Here is a 16,579-nt window from a genome sequence, read left to right on the forward strand (position 1 = left end):
GCCGTGGCTAACCCGAAGGGGAGAGCCACGAATTGGAAATGTTCCTCTCCGATTGCAAAGCGTAGCCAACGCTGGTGTGAAACCGCAATAGGCACATGCAGATAGGCATCTCTGATGTCGATGGATGCCAGAAAATCTCCTTGGGTCATTGAGGCAATGACCGATCTCAGGGATTCCATGCGAAAGCGCCGCACCTGAACATGCTTGTTGAGAAGCTTGAGATCCAGGATGGGCCGGAAGGAACCGTCCTTCTTGGGGACTAGAAAGAGGTTTGAGTAGAAACCGCTGAACCGTTCCCGGGCGGGAACCGGAACAATTACCCCGTTGGCCTGCAGGGATGCCACGGCGTGAGAGAAGGCGGCGGCTTTGGAGCAGGGGGGGGTGGACAGAAAAAATCTGTTTGGCGGGCTGGAAGAAAATTCTATCCTGTAGCCGTGGGAGATGATATCCCGCACCCACTGATCGGAGACGTGTTGAAACCACACGTCGCCAAAGTGGGAGAGCCTGCCACCGACCAAGGACGTTGCTGGCGCAGCCAGGTAGTCAAGAGGGGGCTGCCTTAGTGGCAGCGGCTCCTCCGGTCTTTTGAGGACGCGGCTTCGTGCGCCAGTTGTGGTTTACGATCCTTGGCTGCGGTAGTGGACGAGGTTGAGGGCTTAGAGGGTGACCAGTTAGAGGAACGAAAGGAACGAAACCTCGATTGGTTCCTGCCCTAGACAGGTTTCCTGGTTTTAGTTTGTGGCAAGGAAGTACTCTTCCCGCCAGTAGCTTCCTTAATTATTTCATCCAGTTGTTCACCAAACAGCCGGGATCCAGCAAAAGAGAGACTCTCAAGGTACTTCTTAGAGGAAGCGTCTGCTTTCCACTCCCGAAGCCACAAGATTCTGCGGATCGCGAGGGAGTTAGCGGAGGCCACCGCCGTGCGGTGAGAAGCCTCCAGAATGGCAGACATGGCGTAGGATGAAAAAGTCGAAGCTTGAGAAGTTAAGGCATCCATCTCAGGTATAAAGTCCCTGGCGAGGGAATGTATCTCCACCAGAGAGGCAGAGACTGCCTTAAGAGCCCACACTGCCGCAAAAAGACGGGGAGAACGAGGCTCCTGCCGCCTCATATACAGACTTGGCCAGAAGGTCAACCTGGCGGTCAGTGGGATCCTTAAGAGAAGTGCCATCAGCCACAGCTACGACTGTGCGGGCTGAGATTCTGGACACCGGAGGGTCTACCTTTGGAGACAGGGCCCATTCCTTAACCACCTCTGGTGGAAAAGGAAAACGGTCATCAGAACTACGCTTCGGAAGCGTTTGTCAGGACAGGCCCTGGGCTTGGTGACAGTGGCCTGAAAAGTGGAGTGGTTAAAAAAAACGTACTCCTAGCTCTCTTAGGTGAGGCAAACTGGTGTATCTCTACCAGAGAGGCTTGTTCCTCTGACTCTGGTGGATTGAGGTTCAGTACGGAGTTAATGGACGCAATCAAGTCACTAACATCCGCCTCACCCTCAGACAAGACAATGGGGTACATAGAGGTAGCGTCTGAGCCCACAGTAAAAGAATCCTCCTCGCCCTGCACCTCGGCTCGTGAATCAGAGCCGTGGGACGAGGAAGGAGAAGGGTCCCTGCGTCTCCGTTTAGGGGGACAGGGTCCTAGGACATGCTCTGAGAGCTCTGCAGAGCTCGGAGCAGCAGAGGCGCCCTGAGAAGAGGGCTGATGCATGGTCAGCAGAGTCCGGGACAGCTGTCCCTGGAGTCGGCAAAAGACTGGGAAATAGCTTTGGAAAAAGATGCTACCCAAGCCGGGGGATCAGCCACTGGGGCTGGAGCGGCTGGAGGAACCCCTGAGGAGGCTCCAGGCTGAGACACAACCATGTTAGCACAGGCATCACAATGTGGGTATGTGCTTGGCTCTGCAGAATGAGCTTACAAGCAGTGCATATAGCGTACAACTTTTCAGCCTTGCTCTAGTGCAGACATGCTGCTGAGGTGGAAGCTCTGCAGTAAGAATACACTCCTGTAGAATGTCCTGAGAGTGTAAAATAAAGCCCACAACCAGAGGTTGTGGCTTACCAGACCGCTCTCTGTGTGCCCTCCGGATTCCACAGCTCGGACCCCCAATAAAGCGTCAGCCTTCCTAGAAAGCAGCAGGTTCAGCAGCCAGCGCCGATCAGTGTGATAAACGCTGAGAAAATGGCGCTGGGAGGAGGAGGGGGGGCGGAGATTAGAAACCGGAGGGCTAAGGAGAGATGCAGGGGAGGGAAATATCTCCTCAGAGAGGAGTGTCCTCCCCTCTGCTGGATGGCCGGTGGGCGGTGCCACTCTATTCCCCTGCATGAATGACATGCAGGGGAAGATGAAACCGAAACTAGGCCCAAACAGAAGCCGGGGCCTAGATTTTAACATGCGGCCGACGAGCAGGCACCCTCGGCGCGGTTCTCAGGGAAAACCCCCAGAACCGGCCGGAATTTACAGTAAAGACAAAAGACATACTTTCCCCCTAATAAAAGTACCCGGGACCCCTGAAAAACGTCTCAATACTTAGCTTTTGAGACGCAGGGCCAGTCCCTGAGGGGGGGTTAAACGCTCCTTCCAGCAGGAACCAGACAGGGCTGCGGATGGAGACCGGTCTCCTGCAAGCAGAGAGGACCGTGACGGCTCCCACTTCAAACCAGAGCCTCCCAGAGGATGTTGAAGGAGCGCGGCATGTGAAGGCTCCAGCCTTGTAAAGTCAACCTTAACAGCACCGCCGACACAGTGGGGTGAGAAGGGACATGCCGGGAGTCCAGACTGGACCCACTTTTCTTCCATATCTTTAAAATCAAAATAAAAATGAAAAAATCAGAGAATGCATGTGTGTGTGTGACCTCCTGACACAAAGCATTGAACTGGTTAGATTGTCATCCAGGGGGTGTATATAGCCCGGAGGGAGGAGCTACACGTTTGAGTGTAGTACTTTGTGTGTCCTCCGGAGGCAGAAGCTATACACCCATGATTTGGGTCTCCCATAAGGAACGATGAAGAAAGAAAAAGAATATCTACTAAGTAATCTACAATAATTTATTTCACAAGATTTCTAGATATACTAGAAGAATGTAAGGATATTCTTCCCTTTTCACACAGGCATGTTAAGGTAGAGTGGATAAGAAGTATATGCTTAATACCTTCTCCTGTATCTGCCCACTGAGAGCTTGTATATCCTGTTGGTGTTTCTTCTTTTCCGCCTCTGAAGATGACTGGATCCTTTTCATCTGTGTTTGTAGTTCTTGTTGAAGTTTTTCTTTTTCTTGTATGAAGCTCTGCAGCTTTTCACTAATGGCTTGTATTTCAGTCTTCAGCTTGTTGGCGTCCTATAAATAAAACATTAATATATATCTAATAAACTTGGCTTTAGGCCATCTAAGCCACTTTTAAAATGGATATTCATGTGTTAGCGTAGGTATTGGGTTAATGCATTGACACATGAATAACAAAAAAAAACCCTACACATATTGTATTCGGTATCAATATATTTATACTGACCAGTGGCAAACTAATGGCCAATTAACTATTTATTTGCATGCAGTAATAGCAAAAAAAAAAAAATTGCGCGCAATGTTTTGGGGGTATTTTATTCACTGTGTTCACTATATGGTAAAGCTGATGTGTGGGTGTGATGCCTCAGGTCAGTACGAGTTCGTAGCCACCAAACATGTATAGGTTTACTTTTATCTAAGGGGTTAAAGAAATCAGAAGTTTGTCCAAAAAAAGTGGAGACCTTTTTGCGCCATTTTCCGCGACCCATAGTGTTCTTATTTGTCAGGATCTGGGGCTCAATGGCGACTTAGTTTTTTGTTCTCGAGCTGACAATTTTAATGGTACCATTTTTGCACAGATGTTGTTATAATCGCCTGTTATTGCATTTTGTGCAAAATTTGCGACGACCAAAAAACATAATTTTGGCGTTTGGATTTTTTTTTTTGTGGCTACAACGTTTACCAATCAGGTTAATTGATTTTATATTTTGATAGATCGGACGTGTCTGAACGTCGTGTTACCAAATGTGTGTATATTTTTTATTTTTTTAACCCTTTAATTTTCAATGAGGCGAATGGGGGGGGGTGATTTGAACTTTTAAGGTTTTTCTTTATTATTATTACTATTTTACTAGTCCCCCTAGGGGGCTATACGGATCAGCAGTCAAATCGCTCATTCATTTCTCCCGATCAGATCTGCACAGCTCAGAACAGGAGAAATGCTCATTTCTTGTAACAGGCAGCACTCTGCCAGCTGACACAGGAAGTGCGTCATAATATTACAGGAGTCATCACATGACCCTGTGCTACCATCGGCTCCTCGTGATCACATTACAGAGCTTCTGATGGCAGCGGTTAAGTGCGCGTTACCTGCTTCAGACATTAAATCGCGCTGTTACATTTTGAGAGCGATTTATGGGGTTAACAGGCACAGGTGGATCGCGGATCCACCTGTGCCTGCGAGGCACATGTCAGCTGTTGAAATCAGCTGACATGTGCATGGATCGCAGCAGGCTTACCACAGATGCCGGCAGTGATCACCCCTTCATGATTTAGGACGTACAGTTACGTCTTTGGTCGTGAAGGGGTTAAACACCATAATGTTGAGGTATTAGCAAAGCCAAGTGGCAAGTTTCTTCCTACATAACATCCACATACTGTAACTGTTCAAGCATTATATAAATACAAAGCATTAGAGGGTCAAAACCAATGAAAAAATAGACCGCAGGAGAAATTCAGTACATAGTAGTTAAAGTACTTCTTTTTCTTCAGATACAAATGGAAGAGACACTTATGTCTTACCTCCTCCTTTTCCGTCAGACGAGCCGTAAGCGCTTGAACCTCTTTAGCTGCAGAGTCGGTCTGGGCCTTCAGCTTTGATTTCAATTCATCACGAGATTTTTCCTAACATAATAATGAAATAGAAAATGCTTTCAATTGTAAATTTACATCACACAGGCAAATGTTCTTTAGCCACAGTAAAGGTGCATATGTCTGCACAAGCCTAGAACCATAGAAATCAGTACCTTATAACAAGTTCAATCCTTACAACAGGATCGCCTGTGCCATCAGCTGCAGGGATGGCTGGGACAGCCAATATTCTACTGCATCAGCCACTATTGGAACAGCCTTTGATCCCGGCTATTTAATCCCTTAGATGCCATGATCAATAGCAACTGTAGCGTCTATGGAGTTTTGTAGAAGGAGAGGTCTTCCTTTGTCAGCAGTATATATGTCCCATACTAGTGGCTGCTGAATGGGAGTAGTACTGCCTCTGATCTGCTGACATTAGCAGCTTCTCTTTTGATTATCCGGCCTGACACAACATCACATGTTCATCATGACTGAGCAAGGACGTAGCATGACGCACATATAACATTGAGCCAAGCTGGATAACCAAAAGAAGAGCCTGAGATGGTGGAAGGTAAAAGGTGGTACTCCAGGAACCGTGCGGTGACAACAGGCCAGTGTCATGGTAGATGGAATTGGACGTATACATAGATTTGCACCAAACCTACACATTAACTAATCAGCATCAAAAAGGTGTGTAATAATGCAGAACACAACAGCGGAATTGCTTATTGCTCCTAGTTTTCCATGCCCCGTGCATCAGGAGACAATGGTAAATCGCTCATAATCCAGGAGGACATTACTGACATTTTCTGTTCATATTATGAGAAGTTAGATACCACTAAAGGTTAGATCTCCGTCCTCTGGACCTTTCTACACAGATTAAAAAATATCTAAGAAATTGTTTTTATTAAAACCTTTTATTGAAAACTGTTGCACAGCCATAATACATGTATTCCAAAAGACTTCTCTACAAGTCGTAAGCAAAAGTACAACGATGTGCATTGTTTTTCCAAAGGTATACAAAGGAATTGCTCAGGTACACGTATCATTACATAGTTTGATATTAGCAAGTCAATTAACTTCTTCACCACCTGGCGATTTTCCATTTTTCTTCTTCATTTTTTCCTCCCTTTCTTCCAAGAGCCGTAACTTTATTTTTCTGTCAATATACTGTAATTTTTGGATTATAAAAGATGTACGTTTCCCCAAAAAAATTTGGGAGGAAAATTAGGGGTGCTTCTTAAAATCTGAATGTAGCTTACCGGGAGGTGGAGAATGTGTGCTGGGATGCCTGTGGGGCGCTATGCTGGCTGCATTGGGGGCTGTGCTGGCTGCGGTTGGCATTGTGTGGAGCAGGGCGGTGTGGCGGGTGATATGCTTTGTCGGCTGTGCTGGCTGCGGTGGGTGAGATGCTTTGTCGGTTGTGCGGGGCTGTGCTGGCTGCGGCGGGTGAGATGCTCTTATGGCGGTGTGGGGCTTTGCTGGCTGTGGCAGGTGAGATGCTTTGTCGGTTGTGCGGGGCTGTGCAGGCTGCGGCGAGTGAGATGCTCTTTTGGGGGTGTGGGGCTTTGCTGGCTGCGGCAGGTGAGATGGTCTGTTGGCGGTGTGGGGCTGTGCTGGCTGCGGCAGGTGAGCTGGTCTGTTGGCGGTGCGGGGCTGTGCTGGTTGCGGCAGGTGAGATGGTCTGTTGGCGGTGTGGGGCTGTGCTGGCTGCGGCAGGTGAGCTGGTCTGTTGGCGGTGTGGGGCTGTGCTGGCTGCGGCAGGTGAGCTGGTCTGTTGGCGGTGCGGGGCTGTGCTGGTTGCGGCAGGTGAGCTGGTCTGTTGGCGGTGCGGGGCTGTGCTGGTTGCGGCAGGTGAGATGGTCTGTCGGCGGTGTGGGGCTGTGCTGGCTGCGGCAGGTGAGCTGGTCTGTTGGCAGTGCGGGGCTGTGCTGGCTGCGGCGGGTGAGCTGGTCTGTCGGCGGTGTATGACTGTGCTGGCTGTGGCGGATGAGATGCTCTGTTGGCGGTGTGGGGCTGTGCTGGCTGCGGCAGGTGAGCTGGTCTGTTGGCAGTGCGGGGCTGTGCTGGCTGCGGCGGGTGAGCTGGTCTGTCGGCGGTGTATGACTGTGCTGGCTGTGGCGGATGAGATGCTCTGTTGGCGGTGTGGGGCTGTGCTGGCTGCGGCAGGTGAGCTGGTCTGTTGGCAGTGCGGGGCTGTGCTGGCTGCGGCGGTGAGATGGTCTGTTGGCGGTGTGGGGCTGTGCTGGCTGCGGTGGGCGCTGTGTGGAGCAAGGTGGTGCAGCGGGTGAGATTCTGTCGGTGTTGCGATCTTTAAATAATGCCGCCAGGAGTCGGCGGGGGCGCAGATGGAGCTCTCGGATTGTCATTGAGCCTAGAGAGCTCAATCTGCGCAGGTGCCGATTCCGGGCGGCATTAATTGAAGATCACACCGCCGACAGAGCATCTCACCCCCGCACTGCCCTGCTCCACACAGCCAGTACGGCCCCTGCCACAGCCAGCACAGCCGACCACACAGCAGCCAGCATAGCAGCCAGCATAGCAGCCGGACACACAGCAGACGGATTTTCATGTTTCTTCTAGTCCGATTAATAGACTGGCATTTTCATTCAGTGACCAAGCAGTGGGTTGGGATTGGAACAGGAGGGCTTACATATTCCACTGAAACATCTTCCGGGGGGTCTCTACAGTTAATGTCCCATTATTCAGCTGCTCAACAATTCTAACCAAGGAGACACTTGGAATCTGGCATTCTCTCAGGAGTAGACTATTTCCTAATAGGACAATTAAGGGTTCTTTACACGCTGCGACATTGCTAACGATATATCGTCGGGGTCACGTCGTTAGTGACGCACATCCGGCGTCGTTAGCGACATCGCAGCGTGACACCAAGAAGCGACGATCAACGAGCGCAAAAACGTGAAAAATCGTTGCTCGTTGACACTTTTCTTTGTCTTTCATCGTCACTCATTTTCCAAATATCGTTGCTGCTACGATGTTGTTCGTCGTTCCTGCGGCATCACACATCGCTGTGTGAGACACCGCAGGAACGACTAACATCACCTTACCTGCATCCACCGGCAATGAGGAAGGAAGGAGGTAGGTGGCATGTTCCGGACGCTCATCTCCGCCCCTCCTCTGCTAATAGACGGCTGCCGTGTGACGCCGCACAAACCTCCCCCTTAGAAAGGAGGCGGATCGCCGGCCAGAGCGACGTCGCAGGGAAGGTAAGTCCGTGTGACGGGTGTTAGTGATGTTGTGCGCCACGGGCAGCGATTTGCCCGTGAAGCACAACTGACGGGGGCGGGTATGCTCGCTAGCGTTATCGATAGCGATATTGTATCGTGTAAAGTGCCCTTTAGTCTCCTCACATCACTTTTCTTAAACCTTCCTGACATCCTGGATATTTTAGCTGCTCTTTTCTCAGCTGGAGGTTGAGGAGGACACCTTTATATTTCTGGTACTTGATGGAGTTAGCTTTAAAGGCCAAGTCACTGTCCAAGAAACTTTTGTGGTTTGTATACTTCGATATATTCATTTTTATCACTTTAGAGAATAGAAGAATAGATAATCTGTGTCTGTTTCCACCTTTTTTTTTTTTCTTTTGCAGGATTCTGCATCATATCATGCAATGTTCTTGATCTATAGCTGTTTGATTAGAGGGGGCATTACGGGAAAATTAAGATGTCAGCAGGCTTAGGCACAGTAACTGGAAGTAGCTTTAGCTCCATCAAATTGGGAGAAGGGATTCCTGCTCACTCGCAAAGAAGGGAATTTTGTTACTTACCGTAAATTCCTTTTCTTCTAGCTCTTATTGGGAGACCCAGACGATTGGGTGTATAGCACTGCCTCCGGAGGCCACACAAAGCAATTACACTAAAAAGTGTAAGGCCCCTCCCCTTCTGGCTATACACCCCCAGTGGGATCACTGGCTCACCAGTTTTAGTGCAAAAGCAAGAAGGAGGAAAGCCAATAACTGGTTTAAACAAATTCACTCCGAGAAACATCGGAGAACTGAAAACCGTTCAACATGAACAACATGTGTACCCGCAAACAAACCAAAAATCCCGAAGGACAACAGGGCGGGTGCTAGGTCTCCCAATAAGAGCTAGAAGAAAAGGAATTTACGGTAAGTAACAAAATTCCCTTCTTCTTCGGCGCTCTATTGGGAGACCCAGACGATTGGGACATCCAAAAGCTGTCCCTGGGTGGGTAAAGAAATACCTCATGTTAGAGCTGCAAGACAGCCCTCCCCTACGGGGAGGCAACTGCCGCCTGCAGGACTCTTCTACCTAGGCTGGCGTCCGCCGAAGCATAGGTATGCACCTGATAATGTTTGGTGAAAGTGTGCAGACTCGACCAGGTAGCTGCCTGGCACACCTGTTGAGCCGTAGCCTGGTGTCGCAATGCCCAGGACGCACCCACGGCTCTGGTAGAATGGGCCTTTAGCCCTGACGGAACCTGAAGCCCCGCAGAACGGTAGGCTTCAAGAATTGGTTCTTTGATCCATCGAGCCAGGGTGGCCTTAGAAGCCTGCGACCCCTTGCGCTTACCAGCGACAAGGACAAAGAGTGCATCCGAACGGCGCAGGGGCGCTGTGCGGGAAATGTAGATTCTGAGTGCTCTCACCAGATCTAACAAATGTAAATCCTTCTCATACCGATGAACTGCATGAGGACAAAACGAAGGCAAAGAGATATCCTGATTAAGATGAAAAGAGGATACCACCTTCGGGAGAAACTCCTGAATGGGGCGCAGCACTACCTTGTCCTGGTGGAAGACCAGGAAGGGGGCCTTGGATGACAGCGCTGCCAGCTCAGACACTCTCCGAAGAGATGTGATCGCTACCAGAAAAACCACTTTCTGTGATAGCCTAGAAAGTGAAACCTCCCTCAGAGGCTCGAAGGGCGGCTTCTGGAGGGCAACTAGTACCCTGTTCAGATCCCATGGATCTAACGGTCGCTTGTACGGGGGTACGATATGACAAACCCCCTGCAGGAACGTGCGCACCTTGGAAAGTCGTGCTAGACGCTTCTGAAAAAAGACAGATAGCGCCGAGACTTGCCCTTTAAGGGAGCCGAGCGACAAACCTTTTTCTAACCCAGATTGGAGGAAAGAAAGAAGGATAGGTAATGCAAATGGCCAGGGAGACACTCCCTGAGCAGAGCACCAGGATAAGAATATCCTCCACGTTCTGTGGTAGATCTTAGCAGACGTGGGCTTCCTAGCCTGTCTCATGGTGGCAACGACCCCTTGGGATAAGCCTGAAGACTCTAGGATCCAGGACTCAATGGCCACGCAGTCAGGTTGAGGGCCGCAGAATTCCGATGGAAAAACGGCCCTTGGGACAGTAAGTCTGGTCGGTCTGGCAGCGCCCACGGTTGGCCGACCGTGAGATGCCACAGATCCGGATACCACGCCCTCCTCGGCCAGTCTGGAGCGACGAGTATGACGCGGCTGCAGTCGGATCTGATCTTGCGTAGCACTCTGGGCAAGAGTGCCAGAGGTGGAAACACATAAGGGAGCCGGAACTGCGACCAATCTTGCACTAGGGCGTCTGCTGCTAGAGCTCTTTGATCGCGAGACCGTGCCATGAAGGTTGGGACCTTGTTGTTGTGCCGAGACGCCATTAGATCGACGTCCGGCCTTCCCCATCGGCGACAGATTTCCTGAAACACGTCCGGGTGAAGGGACCATTCCCCTGCGTCCATGCCCTGGCGACTGAGGAAGTCTGCTTCCCAGTTTTCTACGCCGGGGATGTGAACTGCGGATATGGTGGAGGCCGTGGCTTCCACCCACATCATAATGCGCCGGACTTCCTGGAAGGCTTGCCGACTGCGAGTCCCGCCCTGGTGATTGATGTATGCCACCGCTGTGGAGTTGTCCGATTGAATTCGGATCTGCTTCCCTTCCAGCCACTGCTGGAAGGCTAGCAGGGCAAGAAACACCGCTCTGATTTCCAGAACATTGATCTGAAGGCTGGACTCCTGCTGAGTCCACGTACCCTGAGCCCTGTGGTGAAGAAACACTGCTCCCCACCCTGACAGACTCGCGTCTGTCGTGACCACCGCCCAGGACGGTGGTAGGAAGGATCTTCCCTGTGATAATGAGGTGGGAAGAAGCCACCACTGCAGAGAGTCCTTGGCCGTCTGGGAAAGGGAGACTTTCCTGTACAGGGATTTTGACTTCCCGTCCCATTGGCGGAGAATGTCCCATTGAAGTGGACGCAGATGAAACTGCGCAAACGGAACCGCCTCCATTGCCGCCACCATCTTCCCGAGGAAGTGCATGAGGCGTCTTAAGGAGTGCGACTGACTCTGAAGGAGAGCCTGCACCCCCGTCTGTAGTGACCTCTGCTTGCTCAGCGGAAGCTTCACTATCGCTGAGAGAGTATGAAACTCCATGCCAAGATACGTCAGTGATTGGGTCGGTGACAGATTTGACTTTGGGAAGTTGATGATCCACCCGAACGCCTGGAGAGTCTCCAGTGCAAAATTCAGGCTGAGTTGGCATGCCTCCTGAGAGGGTGCCTTGACCAATAGATCGTCCAAGTAAGGGATCACAGAGTGTCCGTGAGAGTGCAAGACTGCTACCACTGCTGCCATGATCTTGGTGAACACCCGGGGGGCTGTCGCCAGACCAAATGGCAGAGCCACGAACTGAAGATGTTCGTCTCCTATCACGAAGCGCAGAAAGCGTTGGTGCTCCGTAGCAATCGGCACGTGAAGATAAGCATCTTTGATGTCTATTGACGCTAGGAAATCTCCTTGGGACATTGAGGCAATGACTGAGCGGAGGGATTCCATCCGGAACCGCCTGGCGTTCACATGCTTGTTGAGCAGTTTTAGGTCCAGAACGGGACGGAAGGAGCCGTCCTTTTTTGGAACCACAAAGAGGTTGGAGTAAAATCCTCGGCCCCGTTCCAGAGGGGGGACAGGGATCACGACTCCTTCTGCTCTTAGAGAGTCCACCGCCTGCAGCAGGGCATCTGCTCGGTTGGGGTGTGGGGAGGTTCTGAAGAACCGAAGTGGAGGCCGAGAACTGAACTCGATTCTGTACCCGCGAGACAAAATGTCTGTTACCCACCGGTCCTTGACCTGTGACAGCCAAATGTCGCAAAAGCGGGAGAGCCTGCCACCGACCGAGGATGCGGAGGGAGGAGGCCGAAAGTCATGAGGTAGCCGCCTTGGAAGCGGTTCCTCCATTTGCTTTCCTGGGGCGTGAGTGAGCCCGCCAGGAATCTGAGCTCCCTTGTCCTTTCTGAGTCCCTTTGGACGAGGAGAATTGGGGCTTGCCCGAGCCTCGAAAGGACCGAAACCTCGACTGCCACTTTTTCTGTTGAGGTTTACTTGCTCTGGGCTGTGGTAAGGAAGAGTCCTTACCCTTGGACTGTTTTATGATTTCAGCCAATGGCTCACCAAACAGTCTGTCTCTAGATAATGGCAAGCTGGTTAAGCATTTTTTGGAACCAGCATCTGCTTTCCAGTCCTTTAACCATAAGGCTCTGCGCAAAACCACAGAATTGGCGGCCGCCATAGAGGTACGGCTCGTAGACTCTAGGACAGCATTGATAGCATAGGTCGCAAACGCAGACATTTGCGAAGTTAGGGACGCCACCTGTGGCACTGCTGGATGCATGATAGCATCCACCTGTGCTAAACCCGCTGAAGAAGGGAATTTTGTTACTTACCGTAAATTCCTTTTCTTCTAGCTCTTATTGGGAGACCCAGACGATTGGGGTATAGCTACTGCCCTCCGGAGGCCACACAAAGCACTACACTAAAAAGTGCAAGGCCCCTCCCCTTCTGGCTATACCCCCCCGTGGTATCACGGGTTCTCCAGTTTTAGTGCCAAAGCAAGAAGGAGGAAGCCAATAACTGGTTTAAACAAATTAACTCCGAATAACGTCGGAGAACTGAAAAACCGTTCAACATGAACAACATGTGTACCCGCAAACAACAAAAAAATCCCGAAGGACAACAGGGCGGGTGCTGGGTCTCCCAATAAGAGCTAGAAGAAAAGGAATTTACGGTAACAAAATTCCCTTCTTCTTCAGCGCTCTATTGGGAGACCCAGACGATTGGGACGTCCAAAAGCTGTCCCTGGGTGGGTAAAGAGATACCTCATGTTAGAGCTGCAAAACAGCCCTCCCCTACGGGGGTGTCACTGCCGCCTGCAGGACTCTTCTACCTAAGCTGGCATCCGCCGAAGCATAGGTATGCACCTGATAATGCTTGGTGAAAGTGTGCAGACTCGACCAGGTAGCTGCCTGGCACACCTGTTGAGCCGTAGCCTGGTGCCGTAATGCCCAGGACGCACCCACGGCTCTGGTTGAGTGGGCTTTTAGCCCTGAAGGAACCGGAAGCCCCGCAGAACGGTAGGCCTCTAGAATTGGTTCTTTGATCCATCGAGCCAGGGTGGCTTTAGAAGCCTGCAACCCCTTGCGCGGACCAGCGACAAGGACAAAAAGTGCATCGGAACGGCGCATGGGCGCCGTGCGGGAAATGTAGATTCTGAGTGCTCTCACCAGATCTAGCAAACGTAAGTCCTTTTCATACCGGTGAACCGGATGAGGACAAAAGGAAGGCAAGGATATATCCTGATTAAGATGAAACGAGGATACGACCTTAGGGAGAAACTCCGGAATGGGGCGCAGCACTACCTTGTCCTGGTGGAACACCAGGAAGGGAGCCTTGGATGACAGAGCTGCCAGCTCCGACACTCGCCGAAGCGATGTGATCGCAACAAGAAACGCCACTTTCTGTGACAGGCGAGAAAAGGAAACTTCCTTCAGAGGCTCGAAAGGCGGCTTCTGGAGAGCAACTAGTACCCTGTTCAGATCCCATGGATCTAACGGCCGCCTGTACGGGGGCACAATATGACAGACCCCCTGCAGGAACGTGCGCACCTTAGGAAGACGTGCTAGACGCTTCTGAAAAAACACGGATAGTGCCGAGACTTGCCCTTTAAGGGAGCTGAGCGACAAGCCCTTTTCCAACCCCGATTGCAGGAAGGAAAGAAAAGTGGGCAATGCAAATGGCCAAGGGGATACTCTCTGTGCAGAGCACCAGGATAAGAAAATCTTCCACGTTCTGTGGTAGATCTTAGCAGACGTAGACTTCCTAGCTTGTCTCATTGTGGCTACGACTCCTTGAGATAATCCTGCGGACGCTAGGATCCAGGACTCAATGGCCACACAGTCAGGTTCAGGGCCGCAGAATTCTGATGGAAAAACGGCCCTTGGGACAGTAAGTCTGGTCGGTCTGGCAGTGACCACGGTCGACCGACCGTGAGATGCCACAGATCCGGATACCACGATCTCCTCGGCCAGTCTGGGGCGACGAGTATGACGCGGCTGCAATCGGATCTGATCTTGCGTAACACTCTGGGCAAGAGTGCCAGAGGTGGGAAGACGTATGGGAGCCGGAACTGCGACCAATCTTGAACTAATGCGTCTGCCGCCAGAGCTCTTTGATCGCGCGACCTCGCCATGAATGCCGGGACCTTGTTGTTGTGCCGGGACGCCATTAGGTCGACGTCCGGCACTCCCCATCGGCGACAGATTTCCTGAAACACGTCCGGGTGAAGGGACCACTCCCCTGCGTCCATGCCCTGGCGACTGAGGAAGTCTGCTTCCCAATTTTCTACGCCTGGGATGTGAACCGCGGATATGGTGGATGCTGTGTCCTCCACCCACATTAGAATGCGCCGGACTTCTTGCCGACTGCGCGTCCCTCCTTGGTGGTTGATGTATGCCACCGCTGTGGAGTTGTCCGACTGGATTCGGATCTGCTTTCCTTCCAGCCACTGTTGGAAGGCCAGTAAGGCAAGATACACTGCCCTGATTTCCAGAACATTGATCTGAAGGGTGGACTCCTGCGGAGTCCACGTCCCCTGGGCCCTGTGGTGGAGAAACACTGCTCCCCACCCTGACAGACTCGCATCTGTCGTGACCACTGCCCAGGATGGGGGCAGGAAGGATCTTCCCTGAGACAATGAGGTGGGAAGGAGCCACCATTGTAGAGAGTCCTTGGCCGTCTGGGAAAGAGAGACTTTCCTGTCCAGGGACGTTGACTTCCCGTCCCATTGGCGGAGAATGTCCCATTGAAGTGGGCGCAGATGAAACTGCGCAAAGGGAACTGCTTCCATGGCTGCCACCATCTTCCCGAGGAAGTGCATGAGGCGCCGTAAGGGGTGCGACTGGCCTTGAAGGAGGGATTGCACCCCTGTCTGTAGGGACCGCTGCTTGTTCAGCGGAAGCTTCACTCTCGCTGCTCGAGTATGAAACTCCATGCCAAGATACGTTAGCGACTGTGACGGTGACAGATTCGACTTTGGAAAGTTGATGATCCATCCGAACGTCTGTAGAGTCTCCAGCGTAGCATGTAGACTGAGTTGGCATGCCTCTTGAGAGGGTGCCTTGACAAGTAGATCGTCTAGGTAAGGGATCACCGAGTGTCCCTGAGAGTGCAAGACTGCTACCACCGCCGCCATGACCTTGGTGAAGACCCGGGGGGCTGTCGCCAGACCGAATGGCAGAGCTACGAACTGAAGATGGTCGTTTCCTATCACAAAACGTAGAAAACGTTGATGTTCTGTAGCAATTGGCACGTGGAGATAAGCATCTTTGATGTCTATTGAGGCAAGGAAGTCTCCTTGAGACATTGAGGCAACGACAGAGCGGAGGGTTTCCATCCGGAACCGTCTGGCGTGCACATGTTTGTTGAGCAGCTTTAGATCCAGAACAGGACGGAACGAGCCGTCCTTTTTTGGAACCACAAAGAGATTGGAGTAAAACCCTCGCCCTTGTTCCTGAGGCTCTTAGGGAGTCCACCGCCTGCAGCAGGGCATCTGCTCGGTCTGGATGTGGGGAGGTTCTGAAGAACCGAGCTGGAGGACGAGAACTGAACTCGATTCTGTACCCGCGAGACAAAATGTTTGTCACCCACCGGTCTTTGACCTGTGACGTCCAAATGTCGGAAAAGCGGGAGAGCCTGCCCCCAACCGGAGATGCGGAGGGGGGGGGCTGGAAGTCATGAGGTAGCCGCTTTGGAAGCGGTTCCTCCATTTGCTTTCTTGGGGCGTGCGTGAGCCCGCCAGGAATCTGAGACTCTTTGCGTCCTCTGAGTCCCTTTGGACGAGGAGAATTGTGTCTTGCCCGAACCTCGAAAGGACTGAAACCTCTGCTGCCATTTTTTCTGCTGAGGTTTGCTTGATCTGGGCTGGGGTAAGGAAGAGTCTTTACCCTTGGACTGTTTAATGATGTCAGCCAATGGCTCGCCAAACAGTCTATCTCTAGATAAAGGCAAGCTGGTTAAACATTTTTTGGAACCAGCGTCTGCTTTCCAGTCCTTTAACCACAAGGCTCTGCGCAAAACTACCGAATTGGCGGACGCCATTGAGGTGCGGCTGGTAGATTCTAGGACCGCATTGATAGCGTAAGACGCAAACGCAGACATCTGCGAGGTAAGGGACGCCACTTGCGGCGCCGCTGGATGTATGATAGCATCCACTTTTGCTAAACCAGCTGAAATAGCTTGGAGCGCCCATACGGCTGCGAATGCTGGAGCAAACGACGCGCCGATAGCTTCATAGACAGATTTTAACCAAAGGTCCATCTGTCTGTCATTGGCATCCTTAAGTGAAGCGCCATCCTCCACTGCAACTATGGATCTAGCTGCAAGTTTGGAAATCGGGGGGTCTACTTTTGGACACTGGGTCCAG

The 16,579-nt window shown here is 51.5% G+C and overlaps 1 protein-coding gene across 3 annotated transcripts in view; it reads right to left on the reverse strand.

The window, feature by feature from the left end:
- EEA1 (early endosome antigen 1) overlaps positions 1-16,579 on the reverse strand; it is a 302,741-nt gene that overhangs the window by 52,731 nt on the left and 233,431 nt on the right. For all 3 annotated transcript variants that reach the window (XM_075344800.1, XM_075344799.1, XM_075344801.1), the window contains 2 exons: positions 4,805-4,906; positions 3,152-3,337 (listed from right to left, as the gene is read on the reverse strand). In XM_075344800.1, the coding sequence (XP_075200915.1) occupies positions 3,152-3,337; positions 4,805-4,906 (288 nt within the window). The remainder of the gene's footprint in view (positions 1-3,151; positions 3,338-4,804; positions 4,907-16,579) is intronic.

Source organism: Anomaloglossus baeobatrachus, chromosome 4 (genome assembly GCF_048569485.1).
Source record: "Anomaloglossus baeobatrachus isolate aAnoBae1 chromosome 4, aAnoBae1.hap1, whole genome shotgun sequence".
In the NCBI taxonomy this organism is placed as follows: Eukaryota; Metazoa; Chordata; class Amphibia; order Anura; family Aromobatidae; genus Anomaloglossus; species Anomaloglossus baeobatrachus.